Source organism: Bison bison, unplaced genomic scaffold (assembly GCF_000754665.1).
Source record: "Bison bison bison isolate TAMUID 2011002044 unplaced genomic scaffold, Bison_UMD1.0 scf7180017864518, whole genome shotgun sequence".
NCBI lineage: Eukaryota > Metazoa > Chordata > Mammalia > Artiodactyla > Bovidae > Bison > Bison bison.
The window spans coordinates 10,260,050-10,281,372 of NW_011495071.1; the positions used below are offsets into that span (position 1 = coordinate 10,260,050).

General features: G+C 49.0%; 1 protein-coding gene across 1 annotated transcript in view; it reads left to right on the forward strand.

Moving 5' to 3' along the window:
• The window catches only part of GRIK4 (glutamate receptor, ionotropic, kainate 4), a 315,486-nt gene that overhangs the window by 199,820 nt on the left and 94,343 nt on the right, over positions 1–21,323 (forward strand). Inside the window, exon 7 of the mRNA XM_010830486.1 lies at positions 19,254–19,415. Coding sequence (XP_010828788.1) covers positions 19,254–19,415 — 162 coding nt within the window. The remainder of the gene's footprint in view (positions 1–19,253; positions 19,416–21,323) is intronic.

A 21,323-nucleotide genomic window follows, 5' to 3' on the forward strand; every position in this document is an offset into this window, starting at 1 on the left:
GCAGCTGGGGACTCGGATCAGAGAGGACCTGAGCTGGAACCTGGGTCCTGCCATGCATGAGATGTATACATGGCCTGTTACTTAACCTACTGGAATCTCAGTTTTCCCTTCTGTAAAATGGGGATGATAATTCATACACCATCATTTTGTGAGGAACATGGAACATTTCTAATCCTGTCAATATTATTTACTAGGCTGCTAGTAAACATTATTTCCGTTTCTTCCCTCTTTCCCACTTCCCTGTTGAGTATTTCCATACTTAGGCCTCAGCATCCTGGTTTACTGTGTCTTAACTTTTGAAAACTCCAAAGCTGCTATCAGAAGCATTTCAAAATTGGTCTGTCATCTAATTGAAGTTACAACTACAGTTCCCAGGGTGCGTGAGCCTCTTCCATGTCTTAGAGTCTTTTACTGAAAGCACACACCACACGTACCCACACACACACACACACAAACACACACACACACACACAGCTAGCCAACAACTACAATCCATCAGTTGGACAACTTTCCAGCGCCAGAGCAATTGATTCTAAAGTGTAGTTTATTGTAAAATTATTAAGACTATCCACATATTTCACCTTTATTGAGCCTTTTAGGAGAACCACTCTGCATAATACAGTATACTTTGGTGAATAAATATGTTTTTAGCACAACTAGGAAAGAGTAATGGAGTGAAAGTTCCCCATGTGTCTGACTGAGCTTCCAAGGTACCGCCCCCACCAAATGCAAACTCAGAGAGGGGGCAGGTCTGGCAGTGACAAATGTCCCCTGGGCGTACATGGGTCCAACAGCGTCTTGACGAGAAGCTTTTATTCCAGAATTGTGCTCTCTGGCTGCCAACCCTCCTGTGTCTATTCTCTGAACTGGGCCACAGCTAGAGGGGGTGTGTTCAGGGGAAGTGGCGGGGAGAATTGGAAAAAGATTCAGGAGGCCACGACTGAAAATTATTCTCTGCATTTGCATCTGGGGAAACCGGCTGACAGCTGGAAGTCCCTTGGTCCAAGTTATGGCATTATAAAATGATTAGCTGGTCATGATTAAGCGACTTACCTATGGAAAATGCTGAAGTCAACTCCACTGATTCAGCAAACATTTATTTCGTGTCTGCTGTGTGCTGGGAATGCAAGCTGCGGTAGAATGTGGCTTAAAGAGGCAAGAAGTGGAAGCCCAGAGGAAGAGTGTTGAGTGCTTTTTTGGGACCTTGGAGAGAGGTTTACAGATTTGGTTTGCTTTGAATCATTTATTGAGGGAAGGTTATAAAGGAGCGGGATTCCCTGGTGATTCAGATGTTAAAGAATCTGCCTGCAACGCAGGAGACCCGAGTTCAATTCCTGGATAGGGAAGATCCCCTAGAGAAGGGAATGGCTACCCACTCCAATATTCTTGCCTGGAGAATTCCACAGATAGAGGGGCTTGGAGGGCTATAGTCCATGGGGTCGCACTTTCACTAGAAAGGTGAATGGGATGATGGCATGTGGTCAGAAGTAAGCATGGTAGGCCTGACAAAGAAAAAGCAGGGTGCCTGCTATAGTCGGAGAGAGGACCTGCGATGCAGAGAGGGGAACCAGAGTTGGCAGAGGAAAGTTCCTGTCAGATAACATTCCGTCTGCCCTGCAAAGTTGCTGGACTTTTTGGCATTAGAAGTTGGCATAGAGACTTCCCTGGTGGTCCAGTGGCTAAGACTCCACACTCCTAATGCAGGGGGCCCAGGTTTGATCCCTAGCCAGGAAACTATTAATATATCCCATATGCCACAACTAGAGAGTTCGCATGCCACAGCACCACAACTAAAGACCCAGTGCAATCAAATAAATAAATAATTTTTAAAAAAGAAGTTGGCCCTGGTAGTTCCAAGGGCTGGTCTTGGCTCTCCCACTAACTGACCATGTGTGATCTTGGAGAAGTCCTCTCTACCCTGGGGATAAACTGAAGGATCTCCAAAGACCTTTCAGCTCTTAAATTCTGTTGACTTCATGGATTGGGTGAATTTATAGTAAATGAATGGGTTCTCTGGGCATGTGAAGCTTCTGGCTTTCCTCTTCATGGCTTCTAGTGTCCTGGTCTGGTTAGCTTGTCCCTCCACTGCCTTCTGTGCCCCTAGCTCCCCCGACCCCCACCACAGAGGGCAGCACCCCTGGCTCGCGAGGGTCTGGTCCTCTCACCCGCTCTTGCCCAGAAGGCGCTATCCTGCATCCCACATCCAGGCTACCTCCTCAGAGCCCTGATGGACGAAGGGCCTCAAAATCCAGTTCAGGCCGATATGTGAAGGGCTGATGACAGCACAGAATCTGGGGGGACCTTTGAGAGCATCTCACTGAATCTCATCATTTTACAGTTGAGGGGACATAGCTGGAGTGGGACAGTGACTTGCTCAGCTCTCACAGTGAGTCAGGAGTGGCGGGCAGAAGTCTCCTGACCATGCATTGGCTGGTCAGCGTTAATTGAGCTTGTCAGGAATGCAACCATGAATACAGTCCATTCTCTGAGACGGTCAGGGTGGAGTGGGAGACAAACCCCAACAGAGGATTGAAAGCCAGAGGGTTAAAATAATGAAGCTATCCACAGAGCCTGGCAATCTCATGAAGACTTCCTGGCGGAGGCCACACCCAGTGGGCCCTAAAGAAGCACTACTTCGTCAGGTGGAGAAGGACAGGGGATGGATGTTCTAAACGCACAGTTTAATGCCTTAGACATTCCCTTTTTAACCAAAGCCTCTACCAAGGAAGTGGATCCTATGGGAAATTGTGGATTTGGTGAGGAAGGTATTTTGAGGTGTGGAGGAACTTTCAGAGCCTTCACCTCCCTCCACACAGGCAGCCAAATGCCACCTTCCATGTCCTGTGAAAGGCAGATAAAAAAGAAAGGTGGGAGTCACAAGTGAATCAGCATGCGTCCTAAGTCGCTTCAGTTGTGTCCGACTCTTTGCGACCCTATGGACTATAGCCCTCCACACTCCTCTGTCTATGGGATTTTCCAGGCAAGAATACTGGAGTGGGTTGCCGTGTCCTCCCCCAGGGGATCTCCCAGACCCAGGGATCAAACTGTTGTCCCGTATGTCTCCTGCATTGGCAGGTGGGATCTTTACCAATGGGCTTCCCTAGTAGCCCAGTCGGTAAAGGGCCCATCTGCAGTGCAGGAGACCCCAGTTCAATTCCTGGGTTGGGAAGATCCTCTGGAGAAGGGATAGTATTCTATCCAGTATGCTTGGGCTTCCCTTGTGGCTCAGCTGGTAAAGAATCCTCCTGCAACGTGGGAGACCTGGGTTCGATCCCTGGGTTGGGAAGATCCCCTGGAGAAGGGAAAGGCTACCCACTCCAGCATTCTGGCCTGGAGAATTCCATGGACTGTATAGTCCATGGGGTCGCAGAGTTGGACACGACTGAGTGACTTCCACTTTCACTTTCTTTACCACTGAGTTAACACCTTTATTGTGGTGCTGAAAGTGAAAGTGAAGTCGCTCAGTCGTGTCCGACTCTTAGCGACCCCATGGACTGCAACCTACCAGGCTCCTCCGTCCATGGGATTTTCCAGGCAAGAGTACTGGAGTGGGGTGCCATTCATAAATGCCTGAGACACCGCACATTCACTTGGGTGGCTGTCAACTATTCTCCCCTTCAAGGTGATGGGCACTGCAGGCCTAAAGAGAGAACCCCAGCTAGGGACTGGACTGGGGACCGGAAGCCCAGCATCTAGGCCTCACAATGAAATCTGGGGTATTACAGGTGATCCTGAAGTTGCCAGATACGCTTGATTCCTAACGGCGTGGGGTGGTGGGTATGAGAGCAGAATGAGGATTGCCAGGAAAATCAATCAAAACCGAGGGAGCATTCAGCCGGGGTGTGGAAACCCTGGTGGAGGCGAAGAAACCCTGCCCGGTGTCAGAGGAACCAATTATCACTCAGCCCCTTTGCTCGTGTTTGACAAATAGTGTGACAGTGAACATTGGTCCCATGGGGCTCCTGGCACCAAGTTGGAGATATTTGCGTATCATCCATTTAATAGAATTGAAGCTCATTCCTTGCATCTTCCTTGACACACACACACACACTCCCACATCCATGCCTGTGTGTGTTGCTGGTGGGGTGCACCAGACTGTGCTTGTGAAATAAATCAAATTGAAATAAGAACTAGACTCTGGGGACTATGCTGGCTCCATATCTCTAGAAATATAATGGAAATGCCCCCCTCTGACTGCCCAGGCCTTTTGCTTAATAGAGCTTTGGGAAAGGGGAGACCTGCCTTGACCTGAGTCACCAATAGTCCCATTAATTCAATGAAAGATGCCTCAGCCTTCCCTCTGTCCACTGATCCAGCAATTCCCAATAATCCACTATCAAGAGTCTGACCATAAACACCTACCCATTTTCACTAGCTGATATTGTAACAATCATTGCTCCCACGGTACCAGCAAAGTACCAGACACCATGCTAAGTACTTTATGCTCACGATCTTAAATCCTCAAAATGCCACTATGATGTAGGGGCTCCAGTTCCACCAAACAGGGAAGCGAGGCTCAGAGATATTTGTAAACTTTAACTGAGGTCATTCACTCCACAAGTGGTCCAGCTGAGAATTTGCCCTTGACCTCCCTGCCTATCTCAGGTCTTTAACAAACTGCTTTTTATTGCTTTTCCGTGCTGTATGAGTTTTCTGTTGCTGTGAAACCGATTACTACAAAGCCAGCAGCTTAAACCTCACAGCGACTGGCTCACAGCTCTGGAGGTCCACACTACAAGGCTGGGCTCTCCACTCAGGTTGAAATTAAGGTGTTGGCTGGACATGCTCTCATCCAGAGCTCAGGGACCTCTTCCAGGCTCATCCTGTTGTCAGCAGAATTTACATCCTGTGGTTGATTACAGGACTGGAATCTCTGTTTTCTTCCGAGCTCTTGGCTAGGGACTGCTCTCAGCATCCAAAGGTCACTGTCCAGTGCCTTGCTCCTTGTTCTCTGGCAACGCCTCTCATTGTCTATCCTTTTATCAGGTGATGGGGGAGGCGGAAGGGAGCAAATGAAACTCTAGTCCTTGCCCATGAGCCTCCTTCCCCTCCATCTCATCTTGTCCATGACCCACTCTGTGATCTCTCCTTCTCGTCCACGGACAGTCTGCCTCTAGTCCAGGGCTTCTCATAACTTTGAATCTCTTGACTTCCTCTTCTGCAATGAGCCAGAGAAAACTGTTTTTAAAAAGTTATCGTGCCTGGAGAATCACCCTCTTTTAAAGTCAACTGTGCCATATAGCAGGGCCTCCCAGGCAGCTCAGTCAGTGGTAAAGAATCAGCCTGCCAATGCAGAAGCTGCAGGAGAAGCTGGGTCAGGAAGATCCCCGGGAGGAGGAAATGGCAACCCACTCCAGTATTCTTGTCTGGGAAATCCCATGGACAGAGGAGCCTGGCAGGGGATCTCAAAGAGTCAGATGTGACTGAGCATGTACTTGCCGTATCGCATAGCCTAATCACGGAAGTAAAATTCATCACAGTCACTCACATTCCTAGCGATTGTGTATATGTGGGGCATGGTATCTTTAGAATCCTGCTACCCCATGAACTAATTGTGCAAATTAGTTTATTTTATTTGCTCCTTCCCCTCCGCTCCCCGCTCCACCCCCCATTGCCTGGTAAAAGGATAGACAAGGAGAGACGTTGTCAGGAAACCAGGAGCAAGGCACTGGAGACCTTGGGACAGCAAATGGTACATCCCCTGATAGACGGTGGGCCAGGTTCCCTCCGCTGACCCACTGTGGGTCTGTAGGGGGCATACACATTGACTCCCGATGATGCTCTGTAAGCAAGCCCCTGAGAGAAGACAGAACCAGAGCAAAGGGGAAACTGAGGCCCCTGGGACAGCTGAAGTTGCCTCATAGTCTCCTGGCCCTGGGGAATTTGGGCCGCACTGAGAAGAGTGCTTGGGATGCAATGAATGTTTGGAAAGCATAAAGAGACTGAGAAGAAAATACATTACGGCAAATCTTATTATTATTATTATTACATTATAAGTGCAATTGTATTACAAGCACCATTAGGAGGAGCAAGTGCTGTTATTATTAAGCAGTCCAGCTCCTCTCTCTCCAGCATCAGGCTTCCCTCAATATCAAAGGCATCAGCCACTCAATTAATCACCATCTGAGGCTTTCCCCACCCCCGGCCCTGTGTTTGTAGTGCTGACAGCTCCCATTCACAGCCCAGTAGTAAGTGTGACACCTGCCTGTCCAGCTGAAGCCTCCAGCCATCACCTGCATGGTGGACGCCTCTCCTGTGAGTTTCAAAGCTGGATTTTTATCTTGGCCAAGAATTAAAATCTTCCTAATATCACTCTTGATGATACCTCTCTTTTGCTTAAAACCCTGCAGGAGCTTCCTATCTGTTACCCCAGGATAAAGTCCGAGGCATCTTATTCCTTTTTTTAAAATTTATTTTTAAAATCTTGGCTGCCCTGGGTCCTTATTGCAGCGCATGGACTTTCTATAATTGTGTCATGTGGGCTTAGTTGTCCCATGGCGTGTGGGATCCTAGTTCCCCAACCAGGGATTGAACCTGCGTCCTCTACGTTGGAAGGCGGATTCTCAACTGCTGCACCACCAGGGAAGTCCCCAGAGCAGCCTCTTTGGAATGGACTTCTGACTCTAGCTGTGCCTTTCCCTCCTGCCCAGCACCCCAGCCAGATGGGGTGGCTTGCAATGCCCTGCATTGAGCCAGTGCCTTGCTCCTCCGAAGCTCTGTGCATCCCACCACGTCTCTATCTTAGAAGCTCCTTCTGCACCTCCTTGCCTGCTGACTCCTGCTCGCCTTTCAGGCCTCAGCTTGCAGTGAGCTTTCAGCTTGGGAAAATCAACAGTCATTTTTATGGCCATGCCGCCTCTCTCTGTGCCCCTGGCACTTGAGCTCAGCACTCTTTGGGACTTGCCTCCACTTGCCCCTAAGGATAAGTACCTTGACAGAGATAGGTTTGCATACTGGTATGTTCCTGGTACCCAAAATGATGTGTGTCCTAGAGAAGAGGCTCCTGGGTTGTTTTGTTTTGTTTAGAATGAGTCAAAATGGCCAAGATCTGAAAAATCACCTGTTGTGTCCATTTCCCTCCTGAGTGTCCAGTGGCTTGGATCCTGGTCTGCTGCTGCTGCTGCTGCTAAGTCGCTTCAGTCATGTCCGACTCTGTGCGACCCCATAGATGGCAGCCCACCAGGCTCCCCCATCCCTGGGATTCTCCAAGCAAGAACGCTGGAGTGGGTTGCCATTTCCTTCTCCAATGCATGAAAGTGAAAAGTCAAAGTGAAGTTGCTCAGTCATGTCCGACTCTTAGGGACCCCATGGACTGCAGCCTACCAGGCTCCTCCGCCCATGGGATTTTCCAGGCGAGAGTACTGGAGTGGGGTGCCATTGCCTTCTCCAGGATCCTGGTCTAGCCTTAGTCATATACTTGCTGAGTGATCTCAAGGGTGTCATAGACAGCAAGATGCCCTAGCCCTGTGGGAGGTCCTGCTGCAGAGGTGGGGGAGGAGGCTGCAGAGGTGGGGGAGGAGGCTGAGGCTGCTGAGTGACAGTCTCACTCATCTTCCCCAACAACTCCTAGTATGCCTGCTAAGATGGGGGAGGGAGGGCGTTGTGTCCCTACAAGCCTAAGGCTAATTAATGAGTTGGGAGGGAGGGGGAGCACGGTGCAAACAGAAGGCCTGATTGGTGGACCCTGAGTGCAGGGGACTTCAGAGGTGAGGCATCAGTGCCTGATAGAGGAAGCAGGCCTGCAGAAAAGCCATGGCACCCCTCATCCCAAGGGGAGAACACGAAGCCGCCACCATTTTGTCAGTTTGATCCATTGAGCTCTCAACATCACAGTTAGTAACCACTTACTTAGTTCCCAGAGGCACAGAACATTTCTAAAGCTAAGATGAAGACAGAGCTGCTGGGGTGGAGGTGGAAGGGTTCTCCCCTCCCTGGCCTCTGCCTTCCTTCTTCCTGGGAGCAGATGACTGAAGTCTTTGTAAAGGTGTTTCCACCCTGATGCGTGTTTGCAGATGATCATGAATTCATATAAAGAATGTTTGAGCACTTGCTAAGCACCGGCACAGAGTAAGGTGCAGGGACCAGAGCACTGGACAAGACAGAATACAGTCTGCTTTTGAAGTCCTGTTTGTAGACTCATGCTGGGAAAGAAAAGCAGAGAAGGGACAAGGTTCCTGGGAGGAAGGGCTGTGCATGCTCAGGTCATGGGGATACATGAAGAGGAGACATGCAGGGAGAAGGATCCAGGAAAGCTGGGAGCAGGGAGGTTTAGAATCAAATCTCCCATTAAATGGAATTCACTGACAGGTGTGAATTAGCCTCCCAGCTGCTACTTTCTTCAAAGACCTATTACACAAAAAGCAATCACCTAGAATGCAGAGAGCACAGGCTGTGATGCAAATAAATAGACAGACAGGTACCTGGAGGGAGGGAGAAGATGTGAGGGTACCCAGGAGATTCTGGACTCCTGGTGGCTTCAGTGCTTTCTTGAGAAAGGCTAAGAGGCCACTGTTTTTTCCTTTTCAATTTTTATTTATTTATTTGGCTGAACCAGGTTTTAGTTGTGGCACGTGGGATCTTCAATCTCTGTTGCAGCATGCAAACCCTTAGTTGCGGCATGTGGGATCTAGTTCCCTGGCCAGGGTTCAAACCTGGGTTCCCTACAGTGACAGCAGAGTGTTAGTCACTGGACAACGAGAGAAGCCCCTAAGAGGCCACTTAAAAGACAAAGGCTTGGGTCCTGGCCTCCCCCATACTTGGGTCCCAAGGGAAAATGAATAGCTGTAGTCATAAGGAAAGAGCCTCAAAAGTTAAAGGACCAAGCTGCCCATCCAGTAAGATAAGAAACAGCCTGACAGGTGCTCCCTTCCTAAATTCATTCAGTCAACAACCTTGACTTCTTTCTATATGCTTTCCCCCGGGTGGATGCTGCTACTGTAAATACATTGTCTCCAATAGCACCCAATCCTTGGGAAGTTGCTTTGAACAAACTCATGACAGCTTCCCAGATGGTACTAGAGGTAAAGAATCTGCCTGCAATGCAGGAGATGCAAGAGACGAGAGCTTGATCCTTGGGAAGGATCCCTGGAGGATCCTCGGGAAGCTCCCCTGGAGGAGGGCATGGCAACCCACTCCAGTATTCTTGCCTGGAGAAACCCATGGACAGAGGAGCCTGGTGGGCTAGAGTCTGAATGAATGAATGAGTGACTGAGCAGTGATGGGATAAAAAGCTCTAAGTGATGATGAGCATACCTGTGAGGACAGTGGCCAGTTCCTGGATGATGGAGGAAGTCAAGGTGAAGAATGAACAGAGGGGTAGACAGGAATCATAGCGTGAAAAGACACATATGTCCAGCTAAGGAGTTTGTTTTTGTCCTGAGTGTAGTAAGGAGCACTGGGAGGTGGGGACGGATTCATGATCAAATGAATTGTTGAGAAAGAGCTCTTGAGCAATAGCATGAAGGAGGAAGCTGGAGAAAGGCAAAACTGGAGGAGGGGAAGCCAATTCATTCAAAGTCCAAGAACAAGCTTGTGAAGATCTGAATTGAGGCAGAAGCGGTTGGGATGGCGAGCAGGGGACAGATTCAAGAGATGTTAAAGAGGTACAGCGTTTCCAGTGACAACCTAGTGCATGCAAACATGGATGAGATGGGAGCGTGAGAAGGGGAGAAGTGGAGAATGAGCTCCAGATCCTAGCCTGAATGATGGGTGGGTGATGGTGACGTTCACAACTAGGTAACCAAGGGAGGGGATTAGATTGGGGTGGAACAATAAGAAGTACAAGTTTAGGAGTGATATTGTCAAGGATATCTTCCATTATTCCAGCTTCGTAATAATGGCTTAAGAAATCGGAAGCTTTTGGTGTTCTCAGTACTCCTGGGAAAGTTGTCAGTCATGAACAACCTCAGTGGAGGGCTTGTGCATTTGACTTTATGCTGTGTCCTTCACTGGTGGCTCAGATGGTAAAGGATCTGCCTGCAGTGTGGGAGACCCTGGGTCAGGAAGATCCCTGGAGAAGGGCCTGGCGACCCACTCCAGTATTCTTGCCTGGAGAACTCCTTGAACAGAGGAGCCTGGTGAGCTACAGACCATGGGGTTGCAAAGAGTCAGACACCACTGAGGAACTAACACCAGTACTACTATTGACTTAACCTTCTGCTGAGCCCCAGGAGGGAGGAATGGGATTATAAGTGCGGATCTTGAATGCCAAGTACCTGGACCTTAATCCCAGTCTGTCTTTTGAGCAAGACACTTAACTCCTAGGCACTTCAGTGTCTCCTTCCATCAGATGGGTATGTGACTAAAACCCACTCTCTCCACACCAAGTGTGCTGGTGAGGACCAGAAGAGGTACAGGAAAGTGCCTTATGAGTTTTGTAGAGTTGTGCCAATGGAAGCAGTTGATGTTACCGTCCTCAATGACAAAGTAATGTTTAATAAATGACTTCTGATTTGGGTGATAGGAGGTTGCTGGTCTCCTCTCCCAGGAAGTTAGGGGCGGGGCCTGAGCATGAAGCAGAGATCAGAGGTTGAATCTTGGGTGAATGCAACGGAGGAACAAGGGACTGCTTAAAACACCACTGTGTGAGTATGAACCAGTTCTGGAGCAAAGGGTCTGCAAAGAAGGACAGTTAAAGCCCAACTGGGTCTGGGTAGTGGGATCCAAAGAGAGTGCAGAGGCTGTAGAGGCATCATCAGGGTGGCACTTTTAAAAGTTGCCTGTGGCCCTGGCAGGAAGGGAGATGTTGAATTCTCAGGCCTCCATGCAAGATCAGAGAGATCTTCCATCTTCCTCCATGACAAATCTGTAGGGAAGACAGAAGGCTCCCTCCCCACCCTGTCTTCCTCATTGCTTGTTAATGATGCCTGAAAGTGCACACAAAATGCCTTCCTTGAGCTAGTGTATTGTTATACTAACAATACTAATAATTTCAAGAAGTTCTTTTCATATTTCTGATCTATATAGTGCTTTCCTATATATCACTGTTATCTCTTTTAAGTCTCACAGCCAACACTGTGAAGTGTGATTTTCCCTATTTTGTAACAGAGCCCTGTCTAATGAAGAGAGACTAAAATAAAGAGATTGAAAAATTAAAAAGCAGAGATTGGTTTTTGGAATTTGGGACTCCAGTGAAGCTCCAGTGAAGAAAATCTGGGACAAAATACCAGCAGACAGTGTCTGATTTAACATGTTGTGACTCCACATCCATACCCACTCTCTCCAGCACAGTTATTGTCCGCATCATTTAATGAAACCAAAGAACCAGCTTCTGGTTTCACTAAGTTTCACTGGGCTAGAGATATAGCAATGAGCAAGACCACCCACAGGCCAGCAGGAAAGCTTTTGCGGCTCAGATGATGGTGATCAGGGATGACCAAGGCTCCTAAACCAGTGCTGGCTGAAGTCAGCCAAGTGCATGAAGCTGATTTTAACTGCCTACTTCTCTATGCATGTTAGCCATTCATGTCTTCAGTCACAATGCTTTTCTTTCTTTTATAAAAAAACTTTTCATTTTGTATGGGGTTATAGCCAATTAACAGTGTTGTGATAGTTTTTGGGTGAACAGGGAAGTGACTCAGCCATACATACACATGTATCCATTCTCCCCCGAACTCCCCTCCCATCCAGGCTGCCATATAACACTGAGCAGAGTTCCCTGTGCTAGACAGTAGGTCCTTGTTGGTTATCCGATTATACTGCATTTATTTCTAATTCCTCCCCACCTGAAACCTGGTGTTGTCTCGTATTCCTTCCTGGGATTCTTTGTGCTGAACAGACATGGCATGGGGCAAACCTCAGCTCTCGCATGTTCTCAAGATCAGTTTTAGTTGCTCAGTCTGGAGCCCACACCAATCCCCAGGACCCTTTGTAATTAAAATGTTTCTCAGGCAGAGATTTAGTTGATGTTGGATAATCTCTTTACTCTCTTAGACGATGAGTGTTCATTTTGTAACTGCAAATCTTAGACCAGAAGTCATTGCTCTTAAAGTCGAGTTGTATATTCTGAAGTGAATTTTAATTCAATTTTGCCAGCTCTTGTACAGCACAGTCAGCATGAACTCGTAGTACCCTTGACCCTCGATGCCTGGCTCACAGGGATGAATAAGGGGTACAAACATATAAACCACTGGGTCTGGGTCTGTTTACAGCTGTGTGACCTTGGAAAACCACTCATTCCTCTGGGTCTCTGCTTCTTCAGCTATAAAATGACACTGATAACTCCCCTGTGGTAGGGCTGCTATAAGAATGGATTGAGATCCTGCACAGGCAGTGCTTAGTTCTGCCAGGCACACAGTTGGTGGTCAATAAATTGTCACAGCTATTATTATTATAATTATTGCTTTGTTAGGATTATTTATGGTTGGAAGGTCTGGAACTGCAACTCAAGCCTTCTGTCTCCACACAAATAGCCACACCAAGCAATTAACACCTTATGGTGACTGACTTAGCCAAACTTTTCTTATTTGGCAAGTAGCTAAGGATAGCTTTTTGCAGGGTGAGGAGGGGAGGGAAGAAGGGAGGAGAAACCCCCAGGCCAGACAGTTCACTTTGTCCAGACCTAAGTGGAGTGTGGGGACCAGGAGGAGGGAGGAGAAGGGACAGCGTGGAGGATGGACTGCACTAGCCATGGATTATCCCTGTAAGGTGGATGCTCTGATCTGCATTTTACAGGTGAGCAAGGCTACTCAGCTGCTCAAGATCACCTAACCAGTATGTGGCAAAACAGGATTCGAACACAGACTGTCTTATTTCAAAACCTTTTTATTATATCCTGCTGTCGCCTGATGGGATCGCCACATGGCACGACTCCAGGGGGCGCCATGCACGAATGGCAGCTGGGGCTTGTGCTGTGTCGTGGCTGAGTCTCCCAAGGTCCAAGGGGTAGGTTACTTAATAGACAACGGAGAGATGAGGAAGGCCTGACCTGGCAGGATTGAAAAGGAAGGGGTAGAGATACAGGACACAGATTGACTAGATATAGAATTGAAAGAAGAGGGGGCGGAGGCTGTCTTTGAAGTGTCTAGCTTAGGTGGCCCTGGCAATGGTCAGGCCGCTAGGGGCTCAGAAACTGGGAGAAGAAACCAAGGAAAAGGGGCTCGTGGGCAGAGAGTATGAAATGCCCTTCCCCCACTTCCCCATTTCACCTGCATCCAGGCCCAGACAGTGAAAGGTTAGGAGATGGACTTGACTCCAGGACATGGTCTGGACCTGTGTTTTGATTTCCTGTTTTTCTTCTTAAAGTCAAGTACAGAGGCTGAGTCCAGATCATGAAAAACCCTTGTGCTTTTAACCTTAGTCGGCTGACCTTGTCCCTCACCCCTCCACCCTGCTGCCCACACTCAGCTTGCCCTAGCTCCTGGCCTGGTGGATGAGCAGGCTGTAGGGCCATGGAGTGGTCCTTGCAACTGACTGGAGTGGAAGGCTGTAGGCAAACCAGGACATTGGAAGTGTCACAGCTGCTGGACAAAGGGGGCCATTCAGCTGATCCACAGCACTCATGTGACGCTCCATCCTTTATGCATGAGGCCTTCCTCCCAGGCCTGTTGTAAACACGCTTCAATTTCGGTAACCCTCTCCAGTATTCATTTGTGGTCATGACCTGACCTTCAATTGCAGCTATTCAGACCCCTGAAAATCACTGTATACAGAAGGATACACATGCACACACGATCCCATATGCTTACACATACACAAATGTGTGCACATCTATAACTTTTTAAATAAGAAAGCCCAGTGATAAGAAAACAAGCTGTTAGGAATTTGCTTTTCAAAATATAATAATGTAACTTGCAGAGGACAATCGAGGGATGGTCACCATCCTGCTCATGTTCTTATACCTTCTGTAGGAATAAGACTGAGCAGAGTCAGGCATAGTGAGGACCCCAGGACTTTGAAGCATCTTCCATCCACAGCCTCAAGCAACATTCACCAAACAGCTTCCAGGTATTAAGCACTATGCTGGGTGCAGTGGAGGTTTCAGAAATGAGGCAGGGAACTTCCCTGGCCATCCAGTGGTTAAGACCCTGCACTCTCAATGAAGGGGGCACAGGTTTGATCCTTGGTCAGGGAATTAAGATCCTGAAATCCTTGGGTGAAGCCAGTTTTTTTTTTTTTTTTTTTTAATGGGGACTTCCCTGGTGGCACAGTGGATAAGAATCTGCCTGCCAATGAAGGGGGCATGGGTTCAATCCCTGGTCGGGGAAGATCCCATATGCTGCAGAGCAACTAAGCCCGTGTGCCACAACTATTGAGCCCAAATTCTTGAGCCCCAGCCTGCAAACAGTAACTACTAAGCCCGAATGCCACAACTACTGGAGCCCACGCACCCTAGAGCCTGTGCTCTGCAACAAGAGAAGCCATTGCAATGAGAAGCCTGCACATTGCAACTGCAGAGTAGCTCCCACTCGCCACAGCTAGAGAAAAGTCCAACAGCGGTGAAGACTCAGCACAGCCAAAAATAAACAAATAATAAATGGGTCAGGTACATCCCTGCTCTTAGGAACACACAGGCCTTGGGAGGAAGAGGCCATGGACGTGAAAATATATTGGCACTGCCAGTGCTGTCACAAAACCACGTGCTGTTGGAGTAATTGAAGACTTGGTCTTGGCCTCTGTGCCAGCACTTGGCCTTACCAGGTGGCCATGGGCTCTGTTCTTCACCCTGGTTCCCCTGGTCTCGTGACGGTGATGGAATCTACTCACATTGGGAGCAGAGACCTTAAGATTTCCCTCCCCAGCACATTTATAAGAGAACCAAGGTTCCCATGAGAACCAGATCTACCCCAGGGCTCCTAACACTTTGTCATTTCAGTTAAGGTCACAGCCAGCCTGGGAACACACCTGGAGAGCACAGGACACCTGGATGAGGCCAGGGTGCATTCTTGGCTAGAGCTCTCGGTGGAAAGCAGGAGCCAGAGGGTCTATGCTCCCCTCTCATCCTGAAATTGGTTGATCTTGTATAATACCCCCTCAGCCAAATGATACCCTCCCTATGACTTGATTTGATTTGGGGGTTATGATTCATGTTTCCCTAAATATGTTTAGAATTGTTGTTCAGTTGTTGCTAAGTCATGTTCTACTCTTTGTGACCCCATGGACTGTAGCATGCCAGGCTTTCCTGTCCTTCACTATCAAATGCTCAAACTCATGTCCATTGAATCAGTGATGCCATCCAACCATCTCATCCTCTGTCACCCCCTTCTCCTCCTCCCCTTAATCTTGCCCAGCATCAGGATCTTTTCCAGTGTGTCAGCTCTTTGCATCAGGTGGCCAAAAAACTGGAGCTTCAGCATCAGTCCTTCCAGTGAATATTCAGGGGTGATTTCCTTTAGGATTGACTGGTTGGATCTCCTTGCCGTCCAAGGGACTCTCAAGAGTCTTCTCCAGCACCACAGTTTGAAAGCATCAATTCTTTAGCACTCAGCCTGCTTGATGGTCCAACTCTCACATCTGTGCATGACTATGTAGCATGTTTAAAACAGCATTTCCCACTGCACAGTCTATAGAACACTCCTGCGAGACATCCATAGGTTTGGTGGGGAAAGTGTTCCATGGTTAGAGCTTAGAAAGTCCCAGGTTAAACAAAATTAAGCTGCTTACGGTAGGACTTCTTTAACCCTTTCATGTGCTAGTGTGTGTTGTCAATCTTGAACATGTGTTTAGAATATGCCAGGTTTGCTCCCCTTATTTGAACATGGAAACTTGTTTTATTGAAACTTCTGTACACACTTCCCAGAAAAGCTAGTGTCCTAAGAAACACACTTTGGGAAATACTAGAACTTAGAAGATTTTCTTTGTATACAAACTGGCAGTGGGCAGCTGTTTCCCATTTTCACTTAGACCCCAAGCTTCAGCAGCAGCAGAAGACTGTAAGTTTAGACAGAAAGAAGCATTTCTTAACAGTGAAGATGCTTAGAGAATAGAAGCCTGAAGTGTCCTGGGAAATTACAATAGAAGAACACTCCACCCCTTTCTTGTCCTTTCACAAGCTCTCCCATAGGTCGTTATAAATAGGATGGATTATCAAGGAAGCTCCTGGATCTTTTTATCTTAAGGGGGCCTTTGAAAATAGGATATAATTGGAGGATGAGAAGGTAGTTATTAAAAGGCAGGAAGACAGGTTGTCTGACTTTGGGATGGGCTGTCTCTAAGTGTCTGTAATTAATTCATTCATTCTTACTCAGCTTGGGCCATGCATTTCAAGGAAACACCTTTTGAACTCAGGTTTCCAAGACGAGTGGAACTAAAGAAGTAGGAAGCTAGAAGCTTCCCACAATCTTGTGGTAGCATGTTCGTAGCCGTCGCATGTTGAACATGTCTTATGTGCCAGAGATGATACACCTGGTGCATGCCTATTATTTGTTCCTTGAACAACCTCTGAGGTTGCTGTCATTGTTGTTGCCACTTTAAATGAGGATCTGAAGCCCAGATCATACATGGCAGTATAGTGCAGCCCCTGGATTTGAACCCAAAGCGCTTACCATGTGTCCCCCTACTGCCACTGTGAGTCTAGACATCAAGGTGTCAAAGTGTAAGTGAAAGTTGCTCACTTATATCCAACTCTTTGCGACCCCATGGACTATACAGTCCATGGAATTCTCCAGGCCAGAATACTGGAGTTGGGTAGCCTTTCCCTTCTCCAGGGGATCTTCCCAACCCAGGGATCGAACCCAGGTCTCCCACATTGCAGGCGGATTCTATACCAGCTGAGCCACAAGGGAAGCCTAAGAATACTGGAATAGGTAGCCTATCCCTTCTCCAGGGTATCTTCCTGACCCAGGAATCGAACCAAGGTCTCCTGCATTGCAGGTGGATTCTTTACCAACTGAGCTATCAGGGCTTCCTTGAAATGGGCCTTCTTCCACCCTGCTGTGCATGTGAGGATAGGGCGGGGTAGGGGGTGGGGTGGTGGTGACGAGCTGCCCACATTGACACAGAAGCCGAGGGAGAGGGGACATCTCCAGCTCCCCCCACACCAACCACAGCTGGGAAGGCCCCTAGGTTGCCTGACAGCAGCCTGGCTCTGCACCCCACCACCCCGTCCTTGCCAGATGCTCTCTCCTCGTTAGCCATCTGCACCCTCGTGTCTGCTGATAGCCCATAGTGCACGGGCAGCTGCCCTGTTAGAGATGGGAGACATATCAGCTTATGAATCAATACATTCTCTGACACGTCCGGGTTCCCCTGATGGGGATGTGGCAGGATCCAAAAGACACTTAATCCTTATCCCACTCCATGCTGTCAGCCTTTGGTGGCTCCAAAGGCATCTTTGTAACTTTAGTCTGCAAGCTGCAGCTAATGAGGCTGGACTCCGGGCACAGCGCAGGCCCATGGCCCGAGGGCTTGGCCGTGGCCATGGATGTGAGTGAGTGAGTTTGCCAGGGATGTGACAGGGGCCTGGAGGAACTAAGTCTTAAGACATGGAGGCCGCCTGAAGAAGAGCCGTGTTTCTGCTCGGCTACAAAGCAAGCCCACGGCACCTGCCGTCTGTCATGTCAGACGGAGTGGCTGATGGGTTAGTCCTGGGGTCTAACGACCATGTGCCCAGAGGGTGCAGAGCTGTGTGTGAGGCATGTGGAATAAATGTGTGATGAATGTGAATTCAATGCACAAGGATGACCTGACCTGCATGTGAAGGCATTATTTCAGGAGCAGGGATTGGTGAGCTGAATAGCCCACACTCTCCTGCCTGGTTTCCCTGTATAGGACCAGGGGGACTTTGGGGGTCCAGGGCTCTGACCTCAGCCCTGCCTGAGATAGGGGTGCTTCTCCCTGTGACACTAACTGGCCTCCTTGAGACTCATGCCTGCAGTTTTTAGCTGAGTGAAACCATGGCTCCAGCCACATGATGGGTGAGGACCACACATCCTGGGAGCATTCCCTTGAGTATCTACATGCCACTGCCCCACATGGGGTTTCCCTAACTGCCTCATCTCAGGGAGCAACCCCCATTCTAACCCCATAGATATCTGACAGTGCCTGGGTGCTAAGTCGCTTCAGTTGTGTCCGACTCTATGACCTCATGGACTGTAGCCCACCAGGCTCCTCTGTTCTTAGAATTCTCCAGGCAAGAATACTGAAGTGGGTTGCCATACCCTTCTCCAGGGGATCTTTCTGACCCAGGGATCGAAACTGTGTCTCCCTGTGGCTCCTGCATTGCAGGCAAATTCTTTACTGCTGAGCCACCAGGGAAGCCCTATCTGACAGTATACATATTTATTTGTTTGCTTACAGTCTGTCTCGTCCCCTAACCTGCAAGGTCCTGAACATCAGGAAATGTGTTTCTTGTTCATATATATTCCGTGTCTAGAACACCCTCTGGGCCCGTGTCTGGCACATAATTAGCACTTCAATATTTGTGAAATGAATAAAAAATAATAATAATAAAATGAAGGCACAGCCCTACCTGCAGATGTTCAGGTGGAGATTCTTAGAAATACAACATGATCTTCTTACTCCTTGGCTGACTGAGCCTTCAGGTCCCATCACTATTAGGATAAAGCGCAAGCTCCCCGACCCAGGAACCAAGCCCTGTGCTCCGGCCCCTGCTGACATCTCCCACTCCATCTCGCACGGTCACCCCACCTTCATGTATCCTGGTTCTGACCCAGTGACTCTCAAACTTTGATGTGCATATGACCTTGGACCCTGCTAAAAATACTGGGTCCTGGGCCTCAGCTTCTGAGATATGGATTCAGTTGGTGTTAGGTGGGATGCAGGCATCATCACTTTTTTTTAAAAAGATACCCAGGTGAGTCTGTGGCAGGCGTTCTGTGGACATGCTTTGAAGAGCGATGCTCCTGTGAAAGCATCCCGCAGGCGCCCACACACTGTCTCACCTCCAGGTCTTTGTATCCATGGTGAATCCTGTCTGGAATAGCCTTGGTCCACTCACATTTTCCACCCAGAAAATGCTGAGCATCCTTCAAGACAGCTCATGGGTCACACCTTCTGCACACACCATCCTGCCTCTACCAACTCATTCGTGTTTTTCTTTCTTTCTCCAGCCAGAGCATTGTACACATGCCTTTTGTAGAGATCATTCTGCTCATTTCTCCTTTCTCCCTCCCTGCACCCCTACCCTGTGAGCTATTTGAGGAAGAACTCTCTGCCACCCCCGGACCCTGACGCCCAGCAGAGCACCTGGCAATGCTGTCCATCTGGCTAGGCTGCACTCCCTAGCTATGAGCCTGCAGAGCCCACCCACCCTGCCCTCCCTGACCCTGCTCTGCCCTGCCTGCTGCATCTTTCAGGAGTTCTCGCTCCAGCGGATGGACAGTCTCGTGGACGATCGAGTCAACATTCTCGGCTTTTCCATCTTCAACCAGTCCCACGCTTTCTTCCAAGAGTTTGCACAGAGCCTCAACCAGTCCTGGCAGGAGAACTGTGACCACGTGCCCTTCACGGGGCCCGCAGTAAGTGCCCACCAGGCCCCTCCCTGGTGCCCCTTTGCTGCCAGGACCCCGTCTGTGAGCCAGCCCCTCCCCCCAAATACAGCCCATCCTGGACTCCAGCCTTCTCCAGGCCCAGCTCAAAAGTAGATCATACAAGTGCTGGAAAGTGCTTACAAGGGACACTTTGGGGGAGAAGTCAGCAGGTTGGGAGCATGTGGAGGCCCCAGACTGTCATTTAGTGATGTCTGTGGCCAGACTCCTGTTGACGCTGTTGCTAAGACCCACTGAGTTTCGGATCCAAGAATCTTACATTGGAAGGGCTTTAGCTGATCTGTTCCTTCATCTCTCAGATAGACTGAAGCCCAGGCATGGAGATGAGGGAAGGGGATGTGGGGATCTTGTTCAGGGGCAAACACCAAGCCTTTTCCAAGTGAAACTAGATTCTGATACTCCTGGTCCTGTGCCGTGGACCATTGCCCCCAGTGCAGCTCATCCAGAGAGGCTTCCTTTGTGCTTTTACCTGCGTTTTTCCTCCCTGCACTTCATTCCCTGTGTGTGTGTGATGGAGGCAGAGATTTCCCTGGCTGTTCTCCACTGGGTCCAATGTCCTTACTCTCTGGGGCCTATCAGGGATCTCTGCTCATGTTCATTTATTACAAGGCACGTTCTCTGGAAGTGGGTTTGTATGGCTTTCTAGATCTGTCCTAGCCAGGTTAGAGTTAAGCCTCCCAAAGCCCCATGAGGTTGTTCATGTGATGCTCACATAACTTTCCAAAGGTCAGAACTCTTGCAAAGCTCAAGGAGCTTTGATCAGGGAACCAACTGAGAGGAGGCATGAGAACTTGAGCTAGAAGGTTCTCAGGGTTACCAAGCGCATTCTAGCAGGGTGTTTTAGGCCTGAAAGAGGGAAGATGCCATAGGAAGGATTTGCTGGGGCGAAACACCTGGAGGAAGGGAGTCCTCACCCCCAGTTGCTTAAGGCGCAGTGACAAGTCCTCAGGCATAGGGTCATAGGTGGGACCTTGCTCACCCCTCCTGGGAGGAGTGCAGCCCTGTGCCCCTGGTCTTGTCCGTGGGTCTTGCACTCATCACTCCAGTGTTGTAATGAGGTGCTCATTACACCTCACAGAGGCTGTAGCACAGCCTCTTTAGAGGCTCATAGCACATTATCAGGAAGTGAAGTAAAGTAAAGTGAAAGCCACTTAGTTGTGTCTGACTCTTTGCGACCCCATGGACTGTAGCCCACCAGGCTCCTATGTCCATGGGATTTCCCAGGCAAGAATACTGGAGTGGGTTGCCATTCCCTTCTCCAGGGGATCTTCCCAACCCAGGAATCAAGCCCAGGTCTCCCACATTGCAGGTGGATTCTTTACCAGCTAAGCCACAAGGGAAGCCCAAGAATACTAGAGTGGGTAGCCTATTCCTTCTCTAGTGGATCTTCCCAACTCAGGAATCAAACAGGAGTTTCCTGCATTGCAGGTGGATTATTTACCAACTGAGCTAAGAGGAGGCAAAACCTGCCGCCTCCTCTCCAACCCAAACCAGTCCACATTTGGCATCTGGCCTAGTGACATTAAAGGTCCTGGTGCCACGTTGCCAATGTCCCTCTGAGGGTTTCAACCCTGCCATTTGTGTGCACATTGACCACAGACAGGCAGACAGGTGGCCCTGGGCACCTGGCTCATGCCCACCTGACACCCCGGCCAGGCGGCACCACTAACAGGGCTATGGGACCAGCTTGGGCTGTGCTCACATGTGCTGACAAGAGGCACGGGACCTGGATTCAAATCCTGGCTCTGCTGTTTTCTCGCTGTGTGATCTTAGGTAGCTATGTAACCCTCCTGGGCCTCAGATTCTTTTTCTGTCATTTTGCGGAATTAGGTTTGACCATCTTAAAGGATTATTGTGAAGATAAAATGCGATATGATT